At 42.1% G+C, this 15,359-nt stretch overlaps 2 protein-coding genes across 3 annotated transcripts; one reads left to right on the top strand and one right to left on the bottom strand.

The window, feature by feature from the left end:
• The first annotated feature begins 366 nt into the window (after positions 1 to 366).
• On the top strand, positions 367 to 2,364 carry LOC121797655 (sm-like protein LSM1B). The gene is made up of 5 exons (XM_042196296.1): positions 367 to 730; positions 1,471 to 1,539; positions 1,622 to 1,737; positions 1,821 to 1,883; positions 1,965 to 2,364. Exons 1-5 carry the CDS (start codon positions 670 to 672, stop codon positions 2,040 to 2,042), a joined length of 387 nt encoding a protein of 128 aa, XP_042052230.1. The 5' UTR covers positions 367 to 669; the 3' UTR covers positions 2,043 to 2,364.
• A 1,300-nt stretch (positions 2,365 to 3,664) lies between these two features.
• On the bottom strand, positions 3,665 to 7,003 carry LOC121798668 (exocyst complex component EXO70B1-like). 2 transcript variants are annotated; one of them, XR_006050081.1, is made up of 2 exons: positions 4,911 to 7,003; positions 3,665 to 4,080 (listed from the first exon to the last, which is right to left on the bottom strand). XR_006050081.1 is itself a non-coding variant. In XM_042197788.1 (1 exon), the coding sequence occupies exon 1, from the start codon at positions 6,870 to 6,872 to the stop codon at positions 5,055 to 5,057; it is 1,818 nt and encodes a 605-aa protein (XP_042053722.1). In that variant the 5' UTR covers positions 6,873 to 7,003; the 3' UTR covers positions 4,620 to 5,054. The 2 variants fall into 2 exon arrangements, 1 of the variants encoding a protein (XP_042053722.1); XM_042197788.1 differs by lacking the exon at positions 3,665 to 4,080 and having other exon boundaries at positions 4,620 to 7,003.
• Between the last annotated feature and the right edge of the window lie 8,356 nt (positions 7,004 to 15,359).

The following is a 15,359-nucleotide window of genomic DNA, read 5'->3' as shown; positions in this document are numbered from 1 at the left end:
TTTATTTATTTTTTCAGGTTTTTCGGGTTTTTTTTTTCGGATTTTTCGGTTTTGTTCGGGTTTTTCGGTTTTTTAAGTTCAATTTTTGGTTTTTCGGTTTCGGTTTCGGTTTTTCGGTTTTTTGGGTTCGGTTCGGTTTGGATTTTGAACTAAATTCGGTTTTTCGGTTTTGGTTCGGTTTTGGCAAAAAACCGAACCGAAACCCGAATGCACACCCCTAAATAACCAAATAAAAACTGAAAAGGATCAAATACAGCTAAAACTTAAGATTATTGGGGTCAAAATAGAGCTATCTAAAACTTAAGTCTCGAATCACAATTAAAAAAGAGAGCCTTGAAAACAAATGCAGCTGTAATAAATCAAGAAAGGGGGCTTTAATCATCAGCTTCTCCACATTAATGATCACTGCCTCCCCCCTGAATTTGGGGGATTAGGGTTTTTCCCAGATCAGATCTTCAACAAGTAGTCATCATTGCACCTCCCCAATTCAAATCATCATCCAATTTCACAAATTTCTTGAATTAGGGTTTCAAATTTCGGATTTCTACAAAACTGGGGGAGGTGAAGAGAGCAGTTCGAATGGCTTTATTTCGTTGGAATTCCTGATTTTTGTCGGTGGATTTTTTCGTTAATAACGAAAAGGTTCGAGCTTTGAGTTTGCGTTCATCAATGTCGTGGGCTGGCCCTGAAGATGTCTTTCTCTCGACTTCTCTTGCTAGCTATCTTGACAGTGAGCTTCTCATCTTGCCTTTTATTTCCTATAAAAAAGTACTAAATTTATTGGATATTTGATGGTTTGAACTTTGAATGGCGTGTGATTTCTGTTTTTTTTATATGAACTGTAATTACCCAACTCTGCCTTTGGTTTAATTCGAGTGAAATTTTGTAAATATTGGAGATGAAGATTGAATTTAGATTTACTTTTGCATTGGTGGAGCTCTTGAATTTGTTGTTTTGTAAAGCATTTGTTGAGGATAATTTGTGTAGCATTAATTTTTCTATGATCAATATCTATATATAGTATGATAACTCCCAATCTGTGAAAGGATTAGTATCTGCATAGTGTATACATTATGCTATAATCATCAGAATATGTCAATTCCTCCTATGCCGTTTGAGGCGAGTGGTGAAGTGCGACGAGCATATCACACTTGTAAAGTGCATTCTGCTATATACAAATCCTATAACACTTTGTATATGGCATTGTGCACATTTTTTTGCTACTGGTCTGGTGATTTGTTACTGTTGTAGGCATTTGAGGCGATTGGTGTAACCGTGTAATACAGCGAGCATTTTACTAGTCAAATGCGTTCTGCTATGTGCCATTGTGTTTTACATTTATTTCTTTAAGGTTCATGTCATATGGTTTGGTGATTCGCAATTTGTTGCTATTCTAGTTCTAGGATGAAGGTGAGAACGCTTGGTTAGATTGAGTTCTTGCCTTTTGACTTATAAATCTTGTCTCCACAGAGAAACTTCTTGTATTACTTCGAGATGGCAGGAAACTATTAGGGATCCTTCGTTCCTTTGACCAGTTTGGTATGTCTGTCAATTCACCGTAGAATCTGCCCGCAATTCTTTACTATTAGCCGTTGAACAACTCTTGATATCTTATTTGTAGCCAATGCTGTCCTAGAGGGCGCGTGGGAGCGTGTTATTGTAGGCGGACTTTATTGCGATATCCCATTGGGTCTGTACATAATCCGTGGAGAAAACGTTGTCTTAATCGGGGAACTGGTACATAGCATTTAAAATCCCTTTCTCAACGTCCTCACTTCTCGTATTATTTTAGCTTACTCGATCATGGTTGGTTTGGTTAGGACTTGGACAAAGAGGAGCTTCCGTCTCACATGACCCGCGTTTCATCGGAAGAAATAAAGAGGGTAAGCTCTAATTATCTATGTATAGATGTCTCCCTCTTCCGCTCGTCTGATTAATGTCCGACTGCATTCCTCTTTGTGCAGGCGCAGAAGGCAGAAAGAGAAGCTTCGGAGCTCAAGGGTATGATGAACAAGAGGATGGACTTCCTCGATATGGATTGATTTTGATGGATCAGCTGCGACAATCCAGTTCCTCGTTGTGCTCCAATGCTGAGGCTGCTCTTCTGCAAATATTATCGCGGATGCTGGCTTCTTGGAAGTATAAACAGGCCGGATAGTTGCGATTCTGCTTTCGTGTAGAATCTGACCTTGCTAGCTCTTGTTAATGGTGGATTTGGATGATGCATCATTTAGAAATGATTTTACTGTTAAGAAACGTACCTTTAAAATGCGACCATTTCTGTAGTATCTGAAATAATATTTGAACGACGATGTTATATTTCTAGTTCATTTTATTTAATATTAAAAACCACGTACTATTTCATTAGGGGGACAAAACGAAGAATAAATAAATGCTACTCAATGTGTATCCCAATAATTGTTCACTTTATTACTTATTTTAAGAAATGTAAAGGAAAGTTAGTTGAAAAAGTTAGTGAGATATGAGTCTTATTTTTATATATTTCTAGTTTTATATTCCCCTTTGTTACACAATAAGAGTCGCATTTTGCTATTTCGGTTCGTCACGCTAAAAGTCATATTTCACTTTTATTTATAGTAAAAAGTAAAAGTAAAAAATTAATGGAAACATACGAAAATTTATAGTAAAAAGTGTGGAAAAATTAATGGAAACAGACGAAAATGACAAAAATATAGAACTTAGGGAATATATAACTCCGAAAAAGTTGACTAATAATACAGAAGAATGTAATCATATTATTTTCGTGCGGCAGGCATGCATTCCATTTTCTTTATGTACGACAAATAATAATAATAATAATAATAATAATAATAATAATAATAATAATAATAATAATAATAATAATAATAATAATAATAATATCACAGCGCTCATCTCATCAAACTATACAAAGTCATAATATTGAATACTTGAGTACTGACAATGATATAGTATTTCCATCTCTCTCGTACTAGACATAGTAATATTTTTAGATAGTTTAAATACCTAAAATTATATTTTTCGCTTTATTTTTCCAATTACTTTATACCAAATTTTCTTTCTTTATTTAGCAATTGTGGTAATTGATTTTATTTCTAGGAAATTATAGTTCCCGTATGTTTTTAACATTAGTTTTACTTTCACAAGCTTATTACAACTTTAACTTCTTATAAATCACAAAGGATTTCAAGAAAAGCATTTTATTTATAACACTTTTCCAGTACCTATATGAATTTTTTTTTATGTTGTTTTCTAAGAACTTATATAAAATAAAAAATCGCAACATAAGATTTTTAGTCACATAAATGGCGATAATGATAAAGTAATTTGGGACAATAAGAAATAGAATACTAACGCAAAAAAATGGGATATGATGTCATCTTATTTTAAGTATGACAACAAAATGGGATTGTTTTGAAAAAGTGATGAATTATTTTAGGCTGAGTGGTCCGAAGAGGACGAAGCTCAACCTCTGCGGCAGCTTCACCAGCTGTGTCGGAGACTATGGCCGGTCAACTTGAACTCTCCTATTGAGGAGAGTAAATATATTTATAATTTTATCTCACTTTCCACTTTGAAAAGTAGCTTAAAGTTGCATATATTGAATATAGGATATTCACACAATCACTTAAAAAGTCCAACATATTGGATAATGATTCCTCCTATTCAAATGGCTGATGAAACATCATAATCGCTCAAAGTTTTATAGTACTACAAAACAATTGAACTTATGCCCCACGGTTAGACTAAGCCATTTCTTCCACCAGCGCGGGCGTGGGCCCACCCAGACCAGGCTTATATCTCGAGTCTGAACTTATGAGGTCGTATCGGTCATCCCTATAGAAAACTCGAGAGATCATATAGGTCATCTTTAAAGAAAACCCGACCAACATACACACATGACATGCATCGACACATTCAACAATCAAAACAAAACGACAGCCAACGGGCATGGGCCCACCACGGATACAATCACTTGAGAGATTAGGCTTCTATCTTGACTGTGAACAAATGATATCGTACATGTCATCCGTACAGAAAACTCGACCAACGTAGATGTCATCACGAGGGACCAGGCTTCTATCACCAACAATGAACAAATGAGATCACACAGGTCATCCCTGTACAAAATGTGACCAACATATACACGCGACATGCACTGATGAATCTAGCCACCGAAACAGAACAACATCGAAAAAAACTCGCAAGTCAACTAGAACATTCTGAAGGAAGTCAATGATCATCAATATAGTAGTAGTTGAGACCAGTCTCTTGTATTGAAGAGAGAAAAGTCCTCTACCCTTTCTAGTCAGTGTTGGGCTATTTAAGACCATCATAAATGAACCAACACTTGGAATTAGTCAACATAAAGAGTAGAAAAACACCAAGTCTACTACTACAAGCTTTTATTGGTCAACAAATTTACCAAACTGTGTATTCCACATTAACATAGGTAAATACCTATGAAAATTTAATAATCTGCATAGTAAAGAAGCCTATACTAGCAACAACAAATGATCTTTATGTATTAATACCAACCAACCATTGTTATCAACAGCTAAAGCAACCTAATCTAGTCCACACCAAGTAAAGAAATATGTTCTCTAAGTGATAACAACTTGAGAGTTTAAGCATCATTTCATATATAGTTCTTCCCACAAAAATCAGCCAAAAACGGAACAAAGACGACAGTCAGATATGCAGCAATGTACTAAGAGAACTTCGAACCAACAGAGACGAGCAGCAGAGGGAAAAACCAAGGTTTATAATCACGTAAGCTCTTTCCCGTGAAACACTAGAATTTTCTAAATCACGTAAGCTATTCATGAATTACAACAAATACAACCAATTCACATATAAACAAATTGAAACAAAATCTAAAAGCTGAAGTACAAACAACACATGCTTACAGGGCAGAAGCATTTGAGAGGAGGCTATGAAGAGTCCGAAAACAGCATCTTTGGAGACAATACGGTCGCCTCATCCCATAACACTCCACCAAAAATTCAAAGAATGTCGTCCTACAATCTATGTAGCAAGTAGTTCCAATCGGGTCACTCAGATCGCTTCCTCAAATGCTGTGACACGGGGGACCCCTCGAAGAAGTCCAAGACCGCGTTTTCAAGATCCTCGACTGAGTATTTGATGTAATTCTCGGGGTGCCTCCCACTCTCAATATGACTTCTGAACCTCCCAAGAAACGATCTATACGCAGGGATTAGCTTCTCCGATATGGAAATCCTCAGCTCCTCCCGGAGCTGGATTTCAGGTATCAACCACGTCGCCTGAGTTCTATGCACCTCCTCAAACATGGAATTGAAAGCCTTAAACCTCTCTCTCAGAGCACTCTTTGACACACCGGAGGAAAAACTCCCACTGACGTGCAAACCCTCGTCTCTCAAGCAATACAACACTCTCACCCACGTTGCCCGTTGGTAATTAGTTGCAGAGAACCGGAACTTCCCCGTCATCTTCCTCAAGTAATCATCCCCGATCATTTCCCTCAACTCGGGCGAACCCTTGATCTTTTGCACAATGTAGTGAACGTTATTCATCATAAACAGATGAGCTAATGAAGTATCCTTATAGTGCTTAGACTTCCCATCCAAATTGAACTGCAAAATCCCAATGATCCAAATCAAATGAAGCGCCAGCGTCGAAGCCTGGCCTTCGTACTCGGAGAAATCCATATCCGGAACATTGGGATCACTCGAGTACCTTGGACCGGTGAAGGGCTTCGACACAATCAATTCAATCAAGGTCTGCTTATAATCCGAAATCAAGCTTATGTAATTCATCACATATCTAGTCAACGGGTGAATCGTACCGCCGGGAACTGGAATTCGAGAGGGCTCGCGAAGGATAGCGCTCTCGAATTCCGATAGTATCCCTCGGGCAGCCTCGGCTAGCCTAGAGAGTATCTCGACGGCTTGAACCCTAATTGACTCGCTAGATTTCGAATCGAAAACGGAATCAATATCAGGCATCAAATCGGATAAGGCATCGTGCATATCAAGTATCTTAAACAGTTTCTCAGGCGATCGCTTGCTAATACTAATCGCTTCGGCGAAATTGAAGAGCTGAATCGCAGGACCTTTGATTGTTTCCATGAAGCAGGTGTCGTCGGCGCCGGGGGTTCCGGAATCTTCGAAAATCTGCTCGCAGAGGCGGCGCTCGCTGGCGAAGAGGACGCGGACGGAGATCCTGGCGGCGCGGATCCAGCGGCGGATCTTCGTCTCGAGCGCCTCCCACTCGAGCTTCTGGATGTCGCCGATGCTGAGCTTCTCGACGCTGAGGCGCTTGAGGCTGGCGTCGACGGCGGATTTGCGGACGCTGGCGTAGACCTGGATGCACTCGCGGAGGTAGCCGGCGGCGATCATCCGCTCGGCGATGCAGCGGAGGTCGTAGGCGGCGGCGGCGGGGATGAGATCTATTTCGCGGATGCTGCTGGTGGACTTGTAGCAGTAGCTGCTTGCGGTGCTCTCCTGGTGGCTGAATTGCTTCTCGTTTTCATCTTCCTCTTCATAGCTCCTCTCCATGATCTCGGACTCGTCAAACTCGGTCGAGTTGAACTCGAAGTGAGTCGACTCGGCGAGGGAGTCGGTTTGGATGGGGGAGGTGTGGGAGAGGAGGATGGAGCGGAACTCGTCTTCGAGGCGGGCCATGGCGATCTGGAGGGGGGAGGAGGAGGAGAGGGAGGCGGAGGACATGGATTTCTGGAGCTCGTCGACGGCGTCGAGGTAGCGGTCGATTTCGAGGCGGTCGGAGGAGGAGAAGATCATCTTGTCGCGGGAGTCGGAGGAGGAGGCGGAGGAGTCCCAGCGGAGGATGAGGTTCTCGGCGGCGGAGTGGGAGGATTCCGGTGGGCCCATGGGTGGTCAATGGTGGAGAGAGGTGTGTGTGTTTTTAGGGGGAAGGAAGTGGTGATTGAATTTGATGGTGGGATTGGAGAGGGAGGAAATTGAATATGGAGAGATGGGATGGCGCGCTGCTGCTTCTTGGTTGGCGGGCCCTGCTTCGGGCTATATCTCTCTGGTAAACATCGGTCCTACTGCAACAGTTTAAGTAATTGTCTTTTACCCGAAAATAGAAATTGTACTAATATTTATTTTTATTTTTTTTATTTTGTAAGGTCACAGAGTATTTGTGTTTATATTGTAAAAACTGAGGCTTTCTGTTACGAACACACCATCACCGCCACCCACGGAAGACAAGGCAGTTGCCGAGGCAGAGGACGGAGTAGAAGAAACAGGGGTGGCCGATCAAACAGTTCAATCAGCAACTGGGTTTGATGAAGAGGCGGAGGACGATCACGAAACGCCAGCTGAGGATGATGAAGAAGCGGAGAGAGAACCGTCGCCAGCTCCGGCGACGGCTGGTCAGGGGGACGGCCGGCAGCTTCGCCCTCGGGATCGCTTGAAGCCCCCCAACCGATTCCTTAATGGGATTTGAGTCTTTTAGTTAGTTAGTTAGATATTTTTGGTAATAATTTAGTCATTATGGAAATTATTTATTTTTTATTATTTCCGTCGGGTTTTCTTTGTTGGTTCTTTCCCGATGTTATTAGGATAGGTCGAACTAACCCTAGGGTCCATAGCTTATAAATAGGGCTATTCGTGTTCCATCTTCATTATCAATACATAATTATTTGCCCAACTATCTTGCGTAATACTCGCGAAATCTTAAACTCTGCCGACGAAGAGCGTTCTTCGCGCCAGAACAGGAATCATCCGCCGACCTTCTCGTTGAAGGCGCCGGCAGGCTTGTGTTACTTGGAGAATTGGACGGAATATTCACGTTAGGAGTAGGTGACTCTTAACACTTCCAGTGATTGAAATTTTGAAACTAGTAGTACTACTCCACTATTTTGAACTGAATTTCTGGAATTACGTGATGGAAAAATATAAAACGTGTGTGTTGATTTTATTGTTCGGATTTATTTTGAAACTTATATAGATTTTGAATTTTAAATGTATTGTAAATTCATTTAAAAAAGGGTGAGTTGAAGAAAATAGTTGATTGTGTGCAACCAATTAGTTCTAATGTATAGTTATGGCAAGGGTTTGTTTGATAGGTACTCGTATAAGATAAGGTATGATATTTTTTCTATTTTTATAGTAACTACTTCTTATATTATAATTGAAGATTATATAAATGAGTTTATATTTATTAAAGTAATAAAATTAAATTTAATAAAGTCAACTTGAAGCAGGAGGCCGACACTCACACGTGCAAGAATGCTCGCACGTACACTAATTGATTTGTTGAGATAATTCATCATTAGTATTATTTTCAACTTTTTAAATGGGGTCATTCGAATTCGTAATGATAATCTGATCCTACAAGTATAAAATTCAAAGATATTTCAGTTTTAAACAATGCAGTAAAACTTTTTTGAAAATGACAACAAAAATTGCAAAATATACCTTACAAAAAATTTACATAGTACTCCCTCCGTCCCCTAATAGGAGTCGCTCTTTGACCGGGCACGAGTTTTAAGAAATGTAGAGAAAAGTTGATTGAAAAAGTTAGTGGAATGTGGGACCCACATTTTTATATTGGTTTTATAATAAAATGTGAGTGAAGTGAGTTAGTGGAATGTGAGACATACTACCATTTATGGTAAAAATAAGAGTGACTCTTAATGGGGGACGACCCAAAATGAAAATTAGCGACTCTTATTCAGGGACGGAGGGAGTATTATTTAGTAAAATTAAGGCAAAAATTTAGTAGTAGAAGTTAGTAGGATCATAAACAGAGGGCGTGGAATGGGCGGATCATATCAACATTTATCAAGATCGTCAAACAACCCACATAACATGAAGTACTATAAAACATAAGAAACTGAATTAATTGATCATTTTTCCACCACAGTAGAGACAAGACGACAAATAAAGAAGTTGCATGCACAGTGAAATCCTTCTTCTTCTTCTTCTTCTTCTTCTTCTTCTTCTTCTTCTTCTTCTTGTTGCAAAAAGGAAGTTATAATTTATGATGATATTGATAGGTGGTACCGATGTTCCTTCTCCTTCGTGTCTCATTGTACCTCATTAGTCGGAAGATGGATAATGTGGTTTGCATAATTTCTGTTTGACATGATCACAATAACTTACATAAGTCAAGGATTATAAGTATCTAATTTGACGTAGAAATAAATTACATACTCAATGGTGCGAGGTGGCTTGTTGAGGGAACACTTGATGTGGACAATATATCTGCAAAGCTCACAGTGATATATCCAATTTTGGGGGAACACAGATTTGCTACAGACATCACACTTGTAGTCATATTCAGGTGGTCTTCCCTTTCGATGGTTACAGGCAAGGATGCGCATCTCTCGTGGATCCAGTACACGAACTCCCCACAAGCATCGCATTTGAAGGAACACCTTCTCCTCCGCAGCTTCAACTCATGATGATGTATGATGGCACGTCTTTTCTCATCTCAGGTGCATATCGAACTTACATCCAGCTGGGCTTGAACATGGTACTACTAATAGGATTTCCACAGAATCCGCAATGGTCCCAAAACAACCATGTTGCCCAATATGGATGAGTATATGCAACGGATGTTGTATCCTTCGTTTATTAAATAATTTGGAAAACTCACATCCATTGATGCTGCCTGCATCTATAAGCTTGCTCTCCACTCCTAAAAAACAGTTTACAACCATAACATTCATCTCCTCTACCAGTTTCCACCAAAGTAAGTGGATGCTCATGGCTCCAATCATCAATCATCTCTCTCTACTTTTTTTCCTTTCTCACTCATAATTATGTGTTGTATTGTTAACTAACTTCTCACATAACTGACAAAACTATCCCATCTTACACACATTTTAAAGCTAGCATTTGGCACCACATCTCATTTGGCCTAATATAGAGAAAATGATATGCTTACCAGCCATTCCTTTGTCATCATCTCCCAAAAGATAAAAAAGAAAAAAAAGGAAACAAGTAATCTAATCACATAAACATATTATATGAGCGAAAAAGCAGAAGAATACTGATTTACTTTTGCTCTCAAGTTTTGAAATCAATCAAACTAAAATGCTCTTAATATATGAGTATATTGCTAGTATCTATTTTAACCAAACATATGGAGTCTTAACCATATACAAATCTCGCAGTTGAAAGGTTTGCATTCACATATTCCTGCCCCACTAATAGAATCATAGTACAAAACATCCAACCTCAGCAAGGCATTCTCTTTGTATAACAACAACAAATTATTTTACTAAAAGAATCTACTTTCACTTTGGCATTCTCTCTGTCTTTTTTATTCATAATGATTGGTCTACTTTCACTGTGTGGAATAATTCTCTTCTTGATGATCATATGTATTCTCAATTAGTATCATATTTTGCTTTGAGGATTTCTCTTTTTTAGTAAAGAGTACAAACTGAATGAATCACAGTCTGAAATACATATTTCTCTCGATCCAGCAGCAATTCAAAAGTGGTTTAGATTGAGTGTATTCTCTCTTTCATTTATGATACTCCATTTGAGTGATGGATAAACTACTTTCCACAAAAATACCGCTCTTTCAAATCTAGTTCATCTTCCTACATGCCATGCTATCATTTCTAATATTTTATTTTTCCTCTAAAATCCTGCTCATCTTCCGTCATGCCATATGCCATGTGTTCATTTTGTTGGAAATTGATGTTCCCGACGTAGCTATAATACTCGCTCGCTCCGTCTGCCATTGAATGTCCCATTTTTCCATTTTGGAAGGTCCGACATTATGTGTGTTGATGAATCGGCGAATTTTTGATGATGATGAATGCTCGTAAAAATAAATTACGACACAGAGAATTTTACGTGGTTCGATTTACTGAGGTAAATCTACGTCCACGGGGAGAAATGGGGGCAGGTTTGTATTGCTTGATCTGCGAATTACAGCTTACAACACAGACTTGCTATATGATTATTTCTCTAGAGAGATTCTAACCCTTTTCTATCAGATCTAAGTTCTATTTATACATTGAACTAAGATCGTGGCTTACATCATCACTCTAGGTCGTGGAGGTCGTGTAGGTCATGGCCTAAGATCGTGGCCTGAGTTGACGCCACGTGGTAGTGGATGTATTGGAAGTTGTGGAAATCCTGCATGGGTCCACTAACTCCTTGTTCGGTCGAATACTGAGACCGAACTGCTTTGGTTGCCGATCTGAGAGTAGAGCTTGATGCCGACCTGAGAGCAGAGCTTGATTGGTTGGCTTTTACCGAGCTGTAGGCAGAGGCCGAACTCTTTGGTAATGCCGAACTCCTCCGAACTCTTTGGTAATGCCGAACTCATACTCTTCCTTGGGCTTTGGGCTGATGGGCCGTCACTGCTGTTGGGCTTGTTTAGTTCGTACCCCATCACTACCCCCCCCGAAAGACGAAGTGAATCACTTCGGCGAAGCGAGTCACTTCGGCACTCTGGATAAAGGTACGGGGGAGGCTGACGTCAGGAGACGTGCCTTGCATGTGACTGCATTAAATGCGACAGTAAAATCCGGCCGTTGAATCCTGAAAAGGTGGGATTCGAAACGGTGCGACGATTTTGAAATCTTCGCCGAATCTGATAAATATGCTCTTTCTTCCTCATTTGAACACCTTTGCTGTTGCGTCTTCTATACTCTCTCTTTCTCGAGAAATTTTCTTCCGCTTTCAAGAGCTTCTTCAGACTTTCTTCACTTTCAAAAAGTAAGAAAAATGTCTTCTTCTTCTTCTTCGGTGTCGGGTAGCGGTAGGAAAGGGGATAAGGGGTCTTCTAGCCGGAAAGAATCCGGGGAGAAGACCGTAGAGTATTTTCACAGTATCTTGAGTAAGGATACTGTGATATCCCTTCACGAGAAATATTTTTTACCTGGGGGGAAGGCGGTGGTTCCCGACGATGATCATAGGGCTAACGACCCTCCGGAGGGTTATGCCACCGTTTACGAAGCCTGCTTAGAATGCGGGCTTCGTTTTCCTCTTCCCCCACCTTTTGTAGAGCTTCTTGATTTTTTTCAACTCCCTTTAGGTCAGGTGACTCCGAACTCTTGGAGGCACTTATCGGCTTTTGCTGCCGAACTGCGTAGGCTAGATAAGGATCTGTCTCTGAGGGCAATCCTTAATTTTTTCCAGTTTAAAAGGAAGGGATCTTGGTTTTACTTGATCCCCTTACAGCCTTTTAGGGCCTTCTGCAGAACCAAGTGGCCGAAATGGCAAAACCGTTTCTTTTTTATAATAGGACTTCGGCTCCGGGCTTTCCTTGGAGAAGGCCGAAGTCCGTGATTCCCCATCCTCGGTTAGAACCGTTGGCCGAGCTCGAGGGCGAGCTCAATAAGATTCCTATGATTAGGAAACAGTATTCGGAAACTGAGCTCGTCAAGGGCGACCTCGTGTTCAATATCTCGTCTTCGGACGAAGAGGCCGAGGGTGAGGATTTCTCTTTATCTTTATGCTCTACTGCTTTAACGAAGAAAACTAACCTTGTTTTCTTGCTTTTTGGCAGTGTTCATGCTGAATAAGGCTATCCGAAAGTCCTCCGAGCTTGAGGAGCCGGAGAAAGAGAAGGCTACCAGCTCGGCGCCTGATGCCGAGAAGAATCCGAAGAGGCAAAAGACCTCTTCGGGTCCAAAGAAGCCGGAGTCGACTTCGGCAAGTAGGAAGGGGAGGACCCAGAAGCCCCCGAGAGCGCCAGAGAAAGACGTGGTCTTGGCGCCTCCTTCGGAGCATATCTGTGAGCCATTTTTATGGCCCACGGACTTCGCCGAGGTGAATTGTCTTCTTGATTCTTTGGCTTGGCTTCTGTCCTGTATTTTTGGTGCCCTCTGTTGACTTTTTTCCTTATCCATTTTCAGAGGAACGATATGCTCTCCAAGCTCGTCGCCGTCGAACTCTCCAAAGCGTCCAACGACTATGCTGAGATGCAGAGGAAATTGGCGGCTGCTTGTCACCGGGCCGAGCAGGCCGAGGCAAACTTTGAGAAAGCCAGAGCTGCTAGGATTTCGGCCCAGGATGAAGCTCAGTTTGCCAAAAACCAGCTCGTCATCCAGCGAGAGCAGACGAAACGGAGTGATGCTGCCGCCGTGGTTGCCCAGGGGGAGGCTCTCCGTGTTTACACGGAGAAACTCTTTTTGAGTAGCCAGTTCTCGGCTTTTGTCGGTAGTCTGGTAAGGCTAATTGCCGATAAGGGCGGGCAGGGGGCCGACGTCGTACTGCCTCTGTACAGCCGAGAGATAGCAGCTCGGCTTCAGAATCTGCCGCTCCTTGAGGAGCTCGCTTCATCTTCGGTCCTGCTTTCTGCAGACCGAGTCCGGAGTTGTCGAGCTGATCGGGACGAGAACCTGGAGGCTATCTTTGCCTCCGTGGGACCCGTTTCACCCGCTTCGACTTACAACGGAGAGGGTGAGGCCGAGCCGCTGGAGCGGGAGGCCGAAGTCGAGCGAGCCGGGCATCCGGAGAAGGAAGCCGATCAGGAGACGCAGCAGATCGGCTACGGTGGCGCCGAGCAGGCTGAGGAGAGCAAGGAGGCAGAGGCTGAAGCTGAAGCAGATAAGGAGAAGGAAGCTGAACCTCACCGAGAAGGTGGAGACGAAGCTAGCGAAGTATGATTTCGTCTCCCTTCTCTTAGTTTAGTTTCTTCCTTTATGTAAAATGGCCTTGAAGCCCTCCTTGTATAGAAAATTTTTTTTCTTATGAATGAAAAAACTCTTCTTTCTGCTCTTGTGTCTTCGTATAGCCTTTCGTACTCTCTTACTCCTGTTGTGGTTTACTACCTGCTCGGTAAGCTGAAATGCCGAACTGACGTAGCTGCTTTGTATTCTTAACTCTCAAGGAGCTGGAGGTACTTCACTGGAAGCGGCTGTACTCTTCGGCTTTAGACGAAGCTGAGAAAAGAGCTATAGCCGATCAGACGAAGAATGACGAGCTTCTGGCTCGTTTGGTGAAGCTGGATGCCGATAATAAGGACTTAGAGTCCGATAAGAATGATCTGGAGGCCGAGCTGAATACGACCATTGCTGAGAGGACTGCGTACGAGGATTACATCCGTGTGCGCGGGGGAATGACCATATCAGATGTTCAGAGTCGAGTTGACGAACTGTGGGAGGAATATAATGTACTCCGGAGAAACAATGCGCTGGAGAGCTCGGCTTGCCAACAAGTCGTGACATCATTGCGGCGCTGGGCCTCTCGGTACGACATAGTTCTTGCCCGGCGTCCCTCAATCGAGAGATTCCTCCGGCATTTCCCGCCAACAGATGCTAGTACTCCAGCTCAAACCTCTGATTCACTTGCTCAAAACCCTACTCCAAGTCAGCAACGAACTCAGGGACAACCGGAGACGTCAAGTCGAGGACGGACTGAAGTTCGCAGAGGAGCTGTGGTTATGAGTGAGCAAGATCGGCAAATGCTTCGTGAAGAGACTCTTCGCCGCCGAGGTGCTAGGGCTTCCCGGGCTCAGAGAAGAGGTGGCAGGTCGATTAGAGCATCTCGTCGACCTGCTTATTCTGCGGCTGCCTGGAACGCCCGAACTCAGCTTCACGAAGATTTTGTGAATAGATGGCTCAACTTTAGCAACCCTGGACAGTAGAATAGTCCTTTGTAATAGCGTAACGCCATCTCGTAGGGTAGCGGAGTTGTGTGCCGAACAAGATTTGAAAAATGAAATTTTGTTTTTGTTTTCGCTTCTAACACTGTATTTACAGCTTAGCGAAAAAATTTCATCGTACTTGTCCTCGGTCTTATGAAGTAAACTTCTTTGACCGGACTTGTCTTTGGTCTGATGAAATAAACATCTTTGACCGGACTCGTCTTTGGTCTGATGAAATAAACATCTTTGACCGGACTCGTCTTTGGTCTGATGAAATAAACATCTTTGACCGGACTCGTCTTTGGTCGGATGAAATAAACATCTTTGACCGGACTTGTCTTTGGTCTGATGAAATAAACATCTTTGACCGGACTCGTCTTTGTGTTCTAATTTGGCGATTTTCGTCGCCGGGATCGAACTTTCCCTTGTCCTAATTCGGCGAGTTTTATCGCGTGGATCGGACTTTCCCAGTTAACCGAAGTGGTCTTATGCAGTAAACCTCTTTGACTAGACATGGTCGTCCTCGGTCTTATGAGGTAAACTGCTTTGACCGAACTTGGTCGTCCTAATTCGGCGAGTTTTATCGCATGGATTGGACTTTCCCTTGTCCTAATTCAGGCAAGTTTTATCGCGAGAATCGGACTTTTGTTGCAGTTCGTTTCAGACGAAGTGCTTGATTTTTAAGCAGAATTGTGGTCTTGTATCCTCTTTAGAAGCTTTGACACACAATCTTCGGCTTGTTGCAGCTCGTTTCGGACGAACTGCTTGTTTAAGCTGAATTGTGGCCTTGT

Source organism: Salvia splendens, chromosome 4, assembly GCF_004379255.2.
Source record: "Salvia splendens isolate huo1 chromosome 4, SspV2, whole genome shotgun sequence".
NCBI classification, from domain to species: Eukaryota; Viridiplantae; Streptophyta; class Magnoliopsida; order Lamiales; family Lamiaceae; genus Salvia; species Salvia splendens.
This window is presented reverse-complemented; position numbering and strand designations above follow the sequence as displayed.